Below are 14,245 nucleotides of genomic sequence, written 5' to 3'. Positions count from 1 at the left end.
TTTCTTTAAAATTGGAGTATAGTACTGAAGGATGACCCGACGTCTTTTATCAGTCCTAAAAAAAGGTGAGATCTTCCCATTTGCAGCAACATGGATGGACCTATAGTGTATTATGCTAAGTGAAATAAATCAGAGAAAGACAAATACCATTTGATTTCAGTTATATGTGGAATCTAAAAAATGAATAAACAGACTCTGAAATATGGAGAACAGACTGGTTAAATACGGGGCGTGGGTGAAGGGATGGCATAATAGATAAAGGGGATTAAGAAGTACACATTTCCAGTTCTAAAATAGGTCATGGAGATGAAAAGTACATCATAGTCTGTAATGCTGTGGTAATTTTGTATGGTGACAGATGGTGACCGCACTTACCTGGTGCTCACCAATTAATGTATAGAATTGTTGAATCAGTGCGTTGTGCACTTGAAACTAATAAAAACATTGCATGTCAGTTATACCTCAATACTAAAAGAAATGGAATAGTTCAACAATTGGGTAGTTTTTCTGCAGTTACATACAAATACGCGTAGACTTATGCAAATGCACACATACTTAATCTGGAGCTGTGTTCCCAGTTTATGATACTGTGATTTGGTTCTGAAAGCTCTGGAACTTACCTGTTCTTCAGGGTCAGTGCAGGCAGTAAATGTAATGCTAGGGTGATGTGTGGTTCTCTCTGATCCAGCATCCTCAGGATCAAAAAAAATCTCCAAGCAAAAGAAAAGGCAGCCTGCTAATTTATTTCCTAATACAGTGTGATCCCATTATATGCAAATTAAATTATGCAAATTTCAAGTAATGACACAAATACTATTAATAAAAGCTTCACAGGATGTGCAGAATTTCAGTGGATACATTCCCCCAAATTGTGCATCAAGCTTGTCATATTTTCAAAGCTGGCAGGTCAACTGGATTGTAAAAATGCTTTGATACCCACTGGCATCACCTTTTCTTGTAAAGAGAAATACCTACTAACCCTTGGCAATATTATTTGAACTCTTTGTTGTTTATAGAACTTCTTTAAGGATTTTGGTGACATTTGCATTATTATTTTAAAATTAGGTATTATAATTTAAGTCTTTATCTTGCAGAATATCCAGGTGTACCAGTACTGGTGCTGAAAAAATCTTGCAAATCAGTAACTTTTGAACAGAAATGTGATAAAACACAGGATGATATGCCATGCTATCAATTTATGAGCTACAACTGAGAAATGCTAGAGATAATGCTGATATTAAAAAGCAACAGTAAAGAAAAATATAACACAGTGACTGTAGATTTATGTGTTCTGAGAATGCATTCCTCACACCCTTCCTCCAGACTGTGGGATAATCAGTTCTGAATTATGTGAGTTCTTCAGGGATACATCCTATGAATCAAATGCAGCCATGCTTTATGAAACCCTGTTACCCAAGCTTGGAAAAGATTGCTTAGGTTGAAAAAATAGCAAGGTACTTATTTGTTTGACGTGCAGTAGAACATCTTTAAGGGCCTCGAAGAAAATTTTGCATCTATTTCTTTAAAATTTGTCATTAAATACTGAGTGAATTTTTTTTGCATGCCACCCTGCTCTGTTGTGGGGAAGAAGTGCATTTCTGGCACTTATTTATGTATGGGGAAAGGTGGATGGTCATTTCTTGCTTGTAGGTTTGCATTAAATGATTTCAAAGTTCTTTGGTTTTTACATCAAGTAATATAAAGTGATAGGGCTTTTCATAATAATTGCTTATGTTTAAATGGTGGCTGTTCTGTGCCAGGCTCTGTGTGAACTGCCTTAATAACCCCTTTAATCCACATGGCAGCCCTTTGAGTTAAGTTACTTTTATTTTTGCACGTTAAGAAGACAAGCACAGGGAAGTCCAGTGACTTGCCAAAGATCCTAAAACTACTAAGTTGCAGAGCTGAGAGTCAAATCCAGCCTGGTTCGCTCCAGAGTCTCTGTGCTCATTGACCAATCTCGGCCCTCCAGGAAGCTGGAGTTGAGGATCTTCTAGGCAGAAATTTCATACCCTGAGGAGAATTTGCTCTGAAAACCAGGGGATGAGGCTGAATGTGACCAAATGCCCACCTTAGATTTCATCTAGGAAGCCTTGCTTGACTTCAACCCCCTCCTCCCCCTGCCAGCCTGCTGAACTCCCCACCTGCTTGTGATGCTTGCAACTATTTTAAGAGGGGTGAAAACATTTAATTTTGCAGTTAAAAAGCTGACAGTGGCTGTGTCTGTCTGGTGTTTGGGCCTCCTGTTAGTGTGAATGGGTGTGTCAAAGGATTTGGGTTTGTTGGGCGGCCACATAAATGACTGCTCTCAGATCTTCCCTTTTAATAGGTGTGGGAGGCAGGATACAGGATGAGAAGACTGGGAAGAGTGACAGACCTTGCCCAAATGATGTCAGCCTAGCTATCTTCTTGTCCAGACTTGAAACTGAGAGAGACTTCTGTCCGGAATGAGGTGATCCCTAATTGTTTTCACTTGGGCAGGGAGAGGTAGAAGCTGGGTCCTGAACTCCTGACAATGGAGCTGTAAAGATGCACTGGACGGTTTATAGACTTTCGTGCGAGCAGTGCTGACTGTATTGCTTGTCAGGCTGTCACAGCTTTGATGAGTGTCCTTAGGGGTGTACGTGACACAGGCCCTTGCTTACCATGCCGTTCCCTTCTCCCCCTCTCTCACAAATGGTTTTGTTGTATCAGATCAGTCTATATTCTATTTAGACCTTTTCCTTTGTGCGACTGCAATTCCTAAGAGCTAGGAATTTTATAAATGTAGAGACCATGTTCAGGAAGCAATCACATGCATTTCTATAAGACCGCTCATTTGTGGGGTAGCCTGGGTGGCTCTGTCAGTTAAGCATCTCCCTTAGGCTCAGGTCATGATCTCAGGGTCCTGGGATCGAGCCCCACATTAGGCTCTCTGCTCAGTGGTGTTTGCTTCTCCCTCTCCCTTTGCCTCCTCCCCGCTGCTGTGCCTGTCTCTCTTTCTCTCTCAAATAAATAAGTAAAATCTTAAAAAAAAAAAAAAGAAAGAAAGAAAGAAAGAAAGAAAGAAAGAAAGAAAAGACTGCTCGCTTGTTATAGGTATGATCTGAAGGGCGCTCATGCTCTTTCTTAAGTTCTCAAATCTTTTCCTGTATGTTTTAGTTAACTCTAAGATGTTGGAAATTAAAAAAAGAGGCATGGCCTCATTGGTTACTTTCTGAACCCCTTTTGTGGGTCCAAACATTAGATAGAAAACGTAGGAGGTCTCTTGCAGCAGTTTGCTTTTAGTCATGGAGTATCTAGGATCCAGTTAGAGGAGAGGTGGGTGGCATGGGAGAGCTGTCAGGGAACCTCACAGAGTGCTTCCATGTTTATTTGCAGCGAAAGAAGGCAAGCATTTTTGTCCTCACTTTACAGATGAGGAAGCAGGAAACTGCTTCATGTCAAACAGCTGATCACCCAGACCCTGCTCACACTCTTCCCAGCTGCCTCTCCAGTGTGGACAGTGGGAGAGTGAGGGCAAGTTTGAACTAAGCCTTGAAGTGTGGAGGCTAGCCTGAGGCCTCATCGGGAGGCTGTGTGAGATGTAAAAGCCAGTCAGAAGCCTGTGTGCTACCCCGCCCCCCCCCCCCCCCTTACTCACCCTGTTCCTTGGAGCCTCGCCCTCGGGCTGGAGGTGTGTAACAGGGTGAGGTGTCTGTTGCACATCATATTTGGTCTCAAGCCTTTGTCTTTGTTTTTGAGGCTTAGCCACAAAGACCGCATCAGAGTGGCCGAGATATAAACAAGCAGGCTGGCAGGTTGGCGTGGGAGCGCTTCATGGCCGAGCCCTGGAGGGCAGAAGGCAGGTGAGGACGAGCAGTGTTAGAGAGACAGGGACATGGAGCCACACTGCCTCCTCTGTGATTCCTGCCGAGATTTCTGTGGGAGCTCTTAGCACCATTTGTGGATTCTTCAGCTCGAAAGACCCAGGACGTATGGAGTGCTCAATATTGTTTACATGATGCATTTGCAGCTTTTTGAGGAAGATAGAAATAGGACTTTCCTTCTCTTAATCTATCTTTTTTAATGCAAAAATACTTTGAAAGGAATTATTAAGCCAACCTCAGCATTTAAAATTTTACATTTTGGGTGTTGTAAATGCAGAGGTAGAGTTTGGCTGTCCTTCAGTTGGACTTCAGGAGGCTTGGCTTAGAGAGTGCTTTGGCCGCTCTCCTACATTTCAGAGACATTCCCTCCAAGGCTGTGTCTCTGAAGGGTTTAAGATAAAAGCAACTGAACTTTGTTTAACTGACTTATTAACATTTTAAAGGACACTAAAGGTCACAGCCCAGGTGACTGCAGTTAATTTACTCAGTTTACAGACCATTCTTCTAAGTCTTATGCTTAAGTACATGTAGGTCTTTCTGTCTAGGATTTCAGGTTGCTTTCTTCCTTCTGCTCTGCTGGTCACATTGGGTTTTGTGTGCCTGTTTTAAGGTGACTTTATTCGGCCTGGCATGTGTGTCAGGTCTAGGCCCGGTGATGCCAGGAACACAAGGATGAGTAAGAGGCGTCCTCCTTGGAGGCCTCAACCTGGTGGGATCACAGTGGGGACTCAAATAAGGTTCAGGCCAGACCGCTCTGGAGAAGGGGTGGTTCTGGTGAAATCAGTGTGTAGAGGTGGGAGGTGTGTAGAGGTGTCTTGAAGGATGGGAAGAAGGGGCGAAGGTTTACCAGGTGCCAGGCCCTGCTCTGGGTGCCACCTGTGTAGAATTTCTCCTTATAACAACCAGATAAAGTACATTCTGTTGTCTGCATTCTGTACAGGAAATTAAGATGAAAAAGAAGGAACTTGTCCAAGGACCCACAGCTCAACAGTGGTACTGCTGGGATTCTAGCTCAGGTAGTCTGGCTGAGAGTCTATGCTGTGAGCACTGCATGAGGCGAGTGGGATTTGGACCAATGAAGATTAAGGGCTATGGACTCCCAGGCAGTAGATGGGGGAGCTACAGTTATTGAAGGAGCCGAGGCAGACCAGTTGGGTAGGGCCTTGTGATTGATGCCCTGGGGTCCCACACTGAAGGGGATGATTGTAACGTCCCATTGTTCTAGGATTTGGGGTCCCTGTGCTGGTGCAGCATTATATTTGTAATGCAGTGGCGAGTGGGGAAGTTGTGAAGGTCTTTGAGTCCTGGAGTTGCAGAGGTTCTTGACTTCTGCTCTTTAGACCAGCCTAGGTTTTTGGCATTCATTCCCTGAGTAGGTGAACGTGTAGGTCTCAGCCCTTGCTGGCCTCTTCCCATTGTTTTTCCTTCCCTTCCTTGTTTCTGGGAAGAGTGTTCTAGAAGATCATCTGAACTGCTTCTACTTCTTTACCTCATCATCCAGTCTTCACCATTACCTTCAATCTATTCCGTGTCATCCCACTGGAACTGGTGCTACTAAGGAGTCTGACTGGCTGACTGATCATTCTGGTGAGGACTTTTCCGTCTTTGATTTGCCCAGTAGCTTCCGACCAGGGGCAGTTTTGCTCCGTCTCTTCTCCCTTGGATATCCCTTGGATAGCTGGCAATGTGTAGAGATACTTTTGGGTGTCACAGTTGTTTTGAGTCAGCCCTCTGTTCTTAAAACTTTCCATCTGCCTTGATAGAATTCTCTCCTGGCTTGTCTTACAGTGAATTCTCAGTTCATTCCTTACCGTCTTCTGTAGAGGATTCTTCTTCAGCCTTTTTATGTTGCTTCTCAGGATTCTTTTCCTCTCCTCATATGCCTCTTGGGTGAGCTCCTTAGTCCAGGGATTTAACTTCCATCTCTGGCTGTGTGGCTACCCATCTGTTGCAGGCTCCAGGTCTTTGGACTCCAGTCGTGTCTTTCTCCACCTCATTGGTATAGGTATTTTCAATTCAGCAGGTCTAAAATAAGGCCAGCCCAAAGTTGTCTTTGTCCATTTGTCCAAACCTGCCTCTCCCATGTTTGCTGTCTGTCAGCGTTTGCTCCCCTTCAACAGTGAGCGCCATTTTACTCTGCTGCTGCTGTTGCTCAGGCACACACCCATGTCTCACCTGGATTACTGCCTCTCTGCCCCTCAACTCTGCAGCCTCATGTCCCACACTGCTACCAGGGGGAGCTTTCTAGAACAGAACTCTGAGGGTTTTCTGCTACAACAGATAAAGTCTGAGGTGAGCTTGGCATGTGCAACCTTCTAGACCAAGCCCTTTGGTTTCAACTAGGAGTATTACTGCTCTCCAGAAAGTCCTTTTGAAAATGTTATGGGCGTTGGAGTAACTGGAATCCCCTGGAATCTCCATAAATCCTATTTACTTCTTAAGAGCGGAGTTCTACTTTGTGTCACCAACTTTTCCCTCCTTTTGGGGAAACTGGCCATTTATTTATTTATTTAAAAAAAGATTTTATTTATTTATTCCACAGAGAGAGAGATCACAAGTAGGCAGAGAGGCAGGCCGGGGTGAGGGGGTGGGGGAAGCAGGCGCCCTACTGAGCAGAGAGCGCAGATGTGGGGCTCGATCCCAGGACCCTGGGATCATGACCAGAGCTGAAGGCAGAGGCCCAATCCACTGAGCCACCCAGGTGCCCTGGAAACTGGTCTTTTAGATGGCCTGTGGAGCATGTGATTAAATAGGTATAAGTATGTTGGTGTTCCTAGTTTCTGTCCTGATAGCTTTAGGAGAATTCTGGTTTTTTCCTTCATGTCCTGGCAGTGCAGTTCTGTGTAGACCAACAATTAGGTTGACCAGATAGATATTCCTGCCATTAGGTATCAGACCATTCTAGAAGGGAATTGGGGATGAGGGATTTCTGTTTTCTAATTTTTCTGTGGTATTCAGTATAGCCTAACACTTGTGATAAAGGACTTTCAGCGTCCTTTTGGAGCTGGTAGGTTAAGTGGCTTCATCATATTATTTCCTAGTTCACTGGAGTGATTCCTCTCTAAGAACCATGGAACTGGCTGTTATTACACCCACATCTTAGGAAAACCTCATAGTACATTACAATGTTGGAAGTACTGACATACAGCTAATTGCACTTTGAAGGATTTGGACTTTTTGAAGCTTACTGGTGTGTTTTTCAGCAGATAACAAATATCTGAAAATAAATTCCCCTGGTACAACATAATACCAGAAGAAAGTAGTCAGTGTTTTTTAATCTTGTCTGGTGTGACTCCAGCGGTGGAAATCGTGACACCATAAAATTGTACTGTTGGCACGAATGGGCTTGTGGGGATGGTAGCTTTGCTCTCGCCAGCGTGGTGCCTGCTGGAATCCCAGCTCCTGCGTGCTAAACCTCTTTCCGTGTTTCTCCGCAGAAGCCCCGTGTGCCACGCCCCTGATCTGCAGCTTCGGGAGGCCGGTGGACCTGGACAAGGACGACTACCAGAAGGTGGTGTGCAACAACGAGCATTGCCCCTACAGCAGCTGGATGCACCTGCAGTGTTTCTACGAGTGGGAGAGCAGCATCCTGGTCCAGTTTAACTGCATCGGCCGCGCACGCAGCTGGAATGAGAAGCAGTGCCGGCAGAACATGTGGACAAAGAAGGGCTACGACCTGGCCTTCCGCTTCTGCTCCTGCCGCTGTGGACAGGGCCACTTAAAAAAGGACACGGACTGGTATCAGGTGAAGCGGATGCAGGATGAGAAAAAGAAGAAATCTGGGTCAGAGAAGAACACAGGGAGGCCTCCCGGTGAAGCGGGGGAGGAGGCCAAAAAGTGCCGGCCGCCCAACAAGCCCCAGAAAGGCCTGAGCCACGACCTCCCCCGGCGGCACTCCATGGACCGGCAGAACTCCCAGGAGAAGGCGGTCGGGGCAGCAGCCTACGGGGCACGCTCCCCCTGCGCCTCCCCGGGCCAGTCCCCGCCCACCGGCTACTCTATCCTCTCCCCTGCCCACTTCAGCGGCCCTCGCTCCTCGAGATACCTCGGGGAATTCCTAAAGAATGCCATCCATCTGGAGCCTCACAAAAAGGCCATGGCCGGGGGCCATGTGTTCCGAAACACCCACTTTGACTACAGTCCGGCTGGGTTATCGGTGCACCGGGGGGGCCACTTTGATGCTCCCGTGCAGTTCCTGCGGCGCCTGGACCTGTCCGAGCTGCTCACGCACATCCCTAGGCATAAGTTGAACACTTTCCACGTGCGGATGGAAGACGATGCCCAGATGGGCCAGGGCGAGGATCTGCGGAAATTCATCCTTGCGGCCCTCAGTGCCAGCCACAGGAATGTTGTAAACTGCGCTCTGTGCCACCGGGCACTCCCGGTGTTTGAACAGTTCCCTTTGGTGGACGGAACTCTGTTCTTAAGCCCGTCGAGACACGATGAGATCGAATATGACGTCCCGTGTCATCTTCAAGGTACAGGTGTTCATCCACCTTGCCTGTTTTCCCTTGTTAAAAGCCGAGAAGCAGAATGGGCTTGCTCTCTTCTGGAGTCAGTGTAATGGCGGGTACCTCTTGTTCTTGTTGGGTGCCCGGCACTGTTGGGATGTTTCGGCTTTGCCCCTTGAGGTGCTGGAGGGGGTGCTGGTACCAGTTTGTACATTTGGTACAATGACTCTTGATGTCACTGTACCAAATACAGTTGTCCTGGTGGGCCATTTTATGTTTTTATTCTGCTGTCATTTGAAGGGAGGATTCCTCGTGTACAGTTTTCCTTCACTGGGAGGGAATTGAGTAGGAATTGCATAACTATATCACTTGGTGTAAAACAGTTGCTTTTGCAACCTGTGTTAATGTGCCCAGCATGCTGTGTATTCTCTTGATCCTTGTAAACATAAGGGAGTAACAGAAGAGGGTCAGGGAGGGCCAGTGTGTTTTTCAGATGAGCTGAATTAATCTTGAAGTTTATGGAAAATCAGGCTTTCTTGATAACAGCAAAAGGAAAGTGGACGATTATTGGAAGCTGAGGCATCACCCTTCTGGCGAAGGCAGAGAGCTTAGTGCTGTGGATGACATTCAAGGGCACAGCGATATTTCAGCCTGACTTGAATGATGGGTGTTGGTCAGGTTAAGTGAGCAATTGGTCAATTTGTGTGAAATTACTGAGTTTATATAAAGGTGAGATACATGAAATGTAACATGCTTATAACTTCAAAAGTGTGCTAAAAAAAAACCATGGTAGAATCAATATATCTCTACCTGTCTTTGTCCCACACCCCCTGTTGTTTCAGTTCTCAGAGATAGCGTTTTTTCAATTATGACTGATTTTTAGGTTTTTATTTTTTTTTTTTTAAAGGAGTTTATTTATTTGTCAGAGAGAGAGAGAGAACAAGCAGGGGGAGCTGCAGACAGAGGGAGAAGCAGACTACCTGCTGAGTAAGGAGCCAGCCATGGGACTTGATCCCAGGACCCAAAGATCATGACCTGAGCAGAAGGCAGATGCTTAACTGATTGAACCACTCAGGCATCCCACCATTGTAATTTTAAAACTGCCGTCTTCATATCCAGTTTTAGATATTGTCTATTGACTTAAGGTGGATGATTGTGCTTTCTTAAATCTTCCCATTTCTCTCAGGATAATGTATCACAATTCCTGGTGAAATCCTTAATGTTTTTACTGCTTTGATTATGTAAATATCTAGTGTTGAGCACGAAGTGTAGGTGTATTTCCTATCATATAGTATATTCTAGGATGTCTTTTGTTTTGTTATTACAGTTGATAATTGTTTCACAATTTCATTTGCTTATTAGTCTTCTTGGAACCATTGGCTGGTTGCTCTCCAGCAGCTTCCACAAAGCTTTCAAATCATTTGCACATACCTATCCTCCATTTAATGAACTTCTTTTTGTAGAAATTAAATTTCCTTCATGGAACCTTTCATCTTCCTGCTCCTGTCTGTCTGGCTGTACTCATTAGCTGCTATACTGCATGGCTGCCTTTCTAGGAATTCTTTGCTTACTTTTCTGTTCTTTATCTTCTATTTCCTAGATATCATGTTTTCTTTTTTCTTGGTTTATTTCCTCAGTTTGTTAAGAAACATTCCCAGGAGGTTTCTGAGAAAGGAAGCATGGGCTTAGGTATTTTCAGACTTTGAAAGTCTGATAATGTCTTGATTCTGTCTTCACACTTGATTGCTATTTGGTTGGGTAGAGTCTTCCAAGTTACAAATATTTTCCCCTTAGGATTTTGAAGGCATTTCTTTCTTCACTATATCTGGTCTTCCAGTGTCAGTGTTGAGAAGTCAGTATTTTACTGCTGTCCCTTTGCTTTCTCCTCCGATCCCCTGAGGTTTTAAGATTTTCTCTTTATCCCTAGTGTTCTGAAGTTTCACCGTGACACAGGTCTTCCTCTCCACCCCCATTCATTGTGCAGTGTGCTTTCTTGGATTTTTGGCTGTGTAAACTCATAGTCTTCAGTTTGGGGAGATTTTCTTCTGGTTTCTTTCTCTGATCATTTCCTCTTTCATTTTCAAATACAGCTGTGGAACTGTTAGTCAGATATTGGACCTCTTAAGTTTAATCTTTTTTTTTTTTTAAAAGATAGAGGGAGACCTTACACATCCTATTGCTTATCTTTCTCTTTATCCTGCCTTTTGGAAGATTTCTTTGGCTTTATATGTCAGGATTTTTACTGAATTCAAGATTTTCTGTTCTATAAATACATAAATTATAATTTCCAAGAGCACTTTTTAATATCATCTTGTTCTTGTTTCATGGATGCAGGTTCCTATTTTAACTGTCCCCTCAACAGGAAAGAAGTGAGGTTGAGGGGAGTGGTCTCATTCCTTTTCTAAAATTTCACCTAACCTTTTAGCCCTTTAGCCTTTGTTAAAATCAAACTGATCCAGAACATAGTGTTTGAAACCAGGGATGGTTTATGATTTCTCATAGTTCTCTGGGTTGGTTGGTTCAGATGATCCCTGACACATGTCTGACAGTTGGCTGACTGGCTGGCCTGGCAGGGGTCCTCCGCTGGAATGAGTGGCTCATCCCGGTTTGGTGTGGTCTTTTATCTTCCAGTGGGCTAGACTGGGCTTTTTCCTGCATTCAGGGGGTGAGAAGGTGGGGCCTGCTCTCTCAAGAGGCATAAGCTTGGAACCGAGTATCATCACTTCCATCACATTGTGGTTTTCAAAATAAGTTGTAAGGCTAGCCCAGATTTAGGAGATGATTATTAAATAGACTACTTCTTGATGGAAGAAGTTGCATAGAATATTTGGTTACTTGTCTACTCCACTGTTTCCCTTTTGGCGCCTCATTCCACTGCTTGCGTCCAGTTTCAGAGCTAAGTCATTTAAAATTTCTTCATCTGATTTTGTGATCTCCTGTTTTGCTTCAGGTTTGCAGGTATGTATCGTTTCTTGTTCTTTATACTGGTTGGGGTTAATTTTCGAGGGAAGTAGGTAGAAACCACTTTCACTTTAAGACTGGAAATCTTCTCTGTGAAGATGAAAGGAGAGTACAGGGATTCAGCATAAACGAGAGGACTGCTGTTCTTACTCTGTCTGTGATGACGGATTCTTTTCACTTACATCAGTGAATCAATCTTATATATTCCATGCCTGGGCTGGTTGCTATCAATCCTTGCCTTCCATCTGAGGTTAGTAAGATGCTCTTACAAAAATGGAACTACCTTCACCAGGCCTAACTTAACCACCATCTATGAAATGAGTAACACCTGGGTATGATGTACTTTAAGCATCCTATAATTTCCAATCAGGAAGGGGCCACTGGGTAGTTAAAGGAGGCAATTTGAAGGCAGATGTCAGAAGGTGGATGGATTTTGATAACAAGAGGGTCTGGCTGTGTAAGGCCTTTGTTGATAGGACAGAGGCAATCTGAGCAAAGGAATGGTGATTTAAAAGTTGAAACAGAACTGGGGAGAAGAGATTGGTGAGAGTGGAGGTTCTCCAGTGGAAAATGAGTAGGGTAGGTAGGGAGAACGGATTATGGGTGTCCTTCCAAGCCTCAGTAAGGGCTTTGTCATGTTCTTTAAGAGCTGAAGAGTCTAATTTTTTTTTTTTTTAAAGCAGATGATCACCTGGGGGCAGGGAAGTTGTTTGAAAGGATGGGGGGGAGACCTTTCTCCAGAGAGGTGGAACTTAAATCTCCTGCCTAGAGGGCAGGAGATGAGAGATTGCTGGGTGATGACAGTGGGAACTGAAAGGTAGGAATATCCACAAGAGGTTGTTTTAAAGAAAAAATTGTGGCTTTGGGGATAACTTGCCTGTTGAGGATGAAGCTGCATCCTGGTTGGCTCACTTTGGCTCTAGAGCGGATAAAGGATGCTATCATGGACGGGATTGGAGAACACTGGGAAGGAGACCTGTCTTAGGGAAAGGAAGATGAGGGCATTGGCTGGAGATGTCTGTTCAGCAAGCACTGTTAGAAATAAGCATCTGGGATGAAAGCTGGGGAGCTTATTTTATAAAGGGTGGTTCAGATCTTAAGATTGGAGCATTCTTGAATAGGGAGAGAAGAGAAAGAAAAGGAAGAATGTGCGACAGAGCCCAGGACCACGTGTGAAGGGTACCTTTCAGAGAATGGTTGGAAAAAGGTGAAGATTAGATAGACCTGAGAAACAAGAGTGGTGTGTGTGTGTGTGTGTGTGTGTGTGAGAGAGAGAGAGAGAGAGAGCATGGTGCCCTCTGTTGAAGAGGAAGAGAGAGCCTTGTAAGCAAATGAAATGGAAAGTTACCCTGTCAGTACTATTTACCTCTTTCCAGAGGGTAAGGAGCAGGCTGGTCCTAACCATAGAAAGGTGACGAGCCATGGTTTGGCTCCTGGCCAGGAGCGGCGCATTCTGAAGGAGTATAGCGTATAGCACTGTGGCGCTCCCTGATGCCTATGTAGAGAGCAGCAATGTTGCTATTGTACACCGTCTAGGTGGATCCTGGACATGCCCAATCTTTCCTAATGACTTGAATCCTAAACCTTTCCATGCAAACAAGGGTGACCTCTTTTCCTTTGCAAGCATTTGATGTTAACAAATGATGGAGAAATGGGGTTGTTTCTCTTAAGAGCCCAGTAGATAATAAGACATTGTACTCCATTTAAATCACCACTTACAAGTTAGATATGATCCTGGTTCCTAAATTAAATATGGTGAGGCTGAGCAGTTTTGGAGACAGGGACAGTTAACACAGTAATTGTGGCTGTGGGATAATTCTGGGCCACCAGTACCAAGACAGACTGTTGACTTTCCTACGGTGGGACTTGTCAGTGGATGAAAGCCCGTGGCTGCAGACTGGCGTTGTTGGTTCAGGCTCTGTGCCACACATAGGCTTCTGAGCTGAGAGTCCTGTATGACCATTGGTTGGTTTGTAGGATTTGTACCTTGGTCATTTGAATTTGGATGTCCATATTATAAACCTGGCAGTATTTTTTAGAAAAGTGAATTGAAGCCCTATTTAATAAAGATACAACTTTGGAGTATGTGTCCCATTGACAGTTGTAATTCATCATTATTCTAAAAGGACAACTTGGGGATATAGGCTGAATATGACCTATTTTGCTACTTATTTTATCTGAATGGTAACATGTTTGCTTATAATTGATAGATCAGCCAGTGTTTTAGCCCCGATGATGGCCATTCTCAGCACTGTGTCTTCTGTGCACAGGGAGGCTCATGCACCTGTATGCGGTGTGCGTGGACTGCCTGGAAGGGGTTCATAAGATCATCTGCATCAAGTGTAAGTCGCGGTGGGACGGCAGCTGGCACCAGCTGGGCACCATGTACACCTACGACATCCTGGCTGCCTCTCCATGCTGTCAGGTTGGTATCGACACCCTAGACCAAGTTGCGTGTGAACTCTGGCTTCTGTCCCCTGGCAAATGCAGAGGAGATAGAGCCGCACCATCGTTCGTTCAGGAGAGGGCGAGGAAGATAGCAAGTGGCTGTACCACCTCATCCCCGAGTCCAGGAATGATGGCTAATTTACCATGGTTTGATGAAGCTATTGCTGGGATACTCTACAGCCATTGTGTGGGGGGGGGGGGTATTGTAGAATAGGGGGTAATGTAGAATAATATATAATTAATGGGAAATATTTTTAGGGTACTAAGTAAAAAAGGTAGTTTATAAAATGGTGTAACAGTATGCTTCTTTTTGTAAAAAGTGACTACAGAAAGGGATCTGCTAACCTATAAGCCCGAGGTTGTGTCTGCGTGCTGGGATGCTAAGTGGTTCCTGTCGCTTATATTTTCTTGTTTTGTGTGACTAACATATACTTATGTTCTAATAAGAAAAAGTTATTTATTTATTTATTACAATTTTATTTATTTGACAGACAGAGATCACAAGTAGGCAGAGAGGCAGGCAGAGAGAGAGGAAGG

General features: G+C 44.5%; 1 protein-coding gene across 6 annotated transcripts in view; it reads left to right on the top strand.

Moving 5' to 3' along the window:
- The window catches only part of HECA (hdc homolog, cell cycle regulator), a 44,625-nt gene that overhangs the window by 23,585 nt on the left and 6,795 nt on the right, over positions 1-14,245 (top strand). For 4 of the 6 annotated variants that reach the window (XR_006602326.1, XR_006602324.1, XR_006602325.1 and 1 more), the window contains exons 2-3: positions 7,286-8,326; positions 13,531-13,685. Coding sequence is in view for 3 of the 6 variants with exons in the window: in XM_045066300.1 (XP_044922235.1) it covers positions 7,286-8,326; positions 13,531-13,685 (1,196 nt within the window). In the remaining 3 variants the exon portion in view is untranslated. Of the gene's footprint in view, positions 1-7,285; positions 8,327-13,470; positions 13,686-14,245 lie in introns of those variants that run through there. The other 2 variants (XM_045066303.1, XM_045066302.1) reach the window with 2 other exon arrangements.

Source organism: Mustela putorius, unplaced genomic scaffold (assembly GCF_011764305.1).
Source record: "Mustela putorius furo isolate JIRA1106 unplaced genomic scaffold, ASM1176430v1.1 tig00003863_pilon_pilon_pilon, whole genome shotgun sequence".
Taxonomy (NCBI): domain Eukaryota; kingdom Metazoa; phylum Chordata; class Mammalia; order Carnivora; family Mustelidae; genus Mustela; species Mustela putorius.
This window is presented reverse-complemented; position numbering and strand designations above follow the sequence as displayed.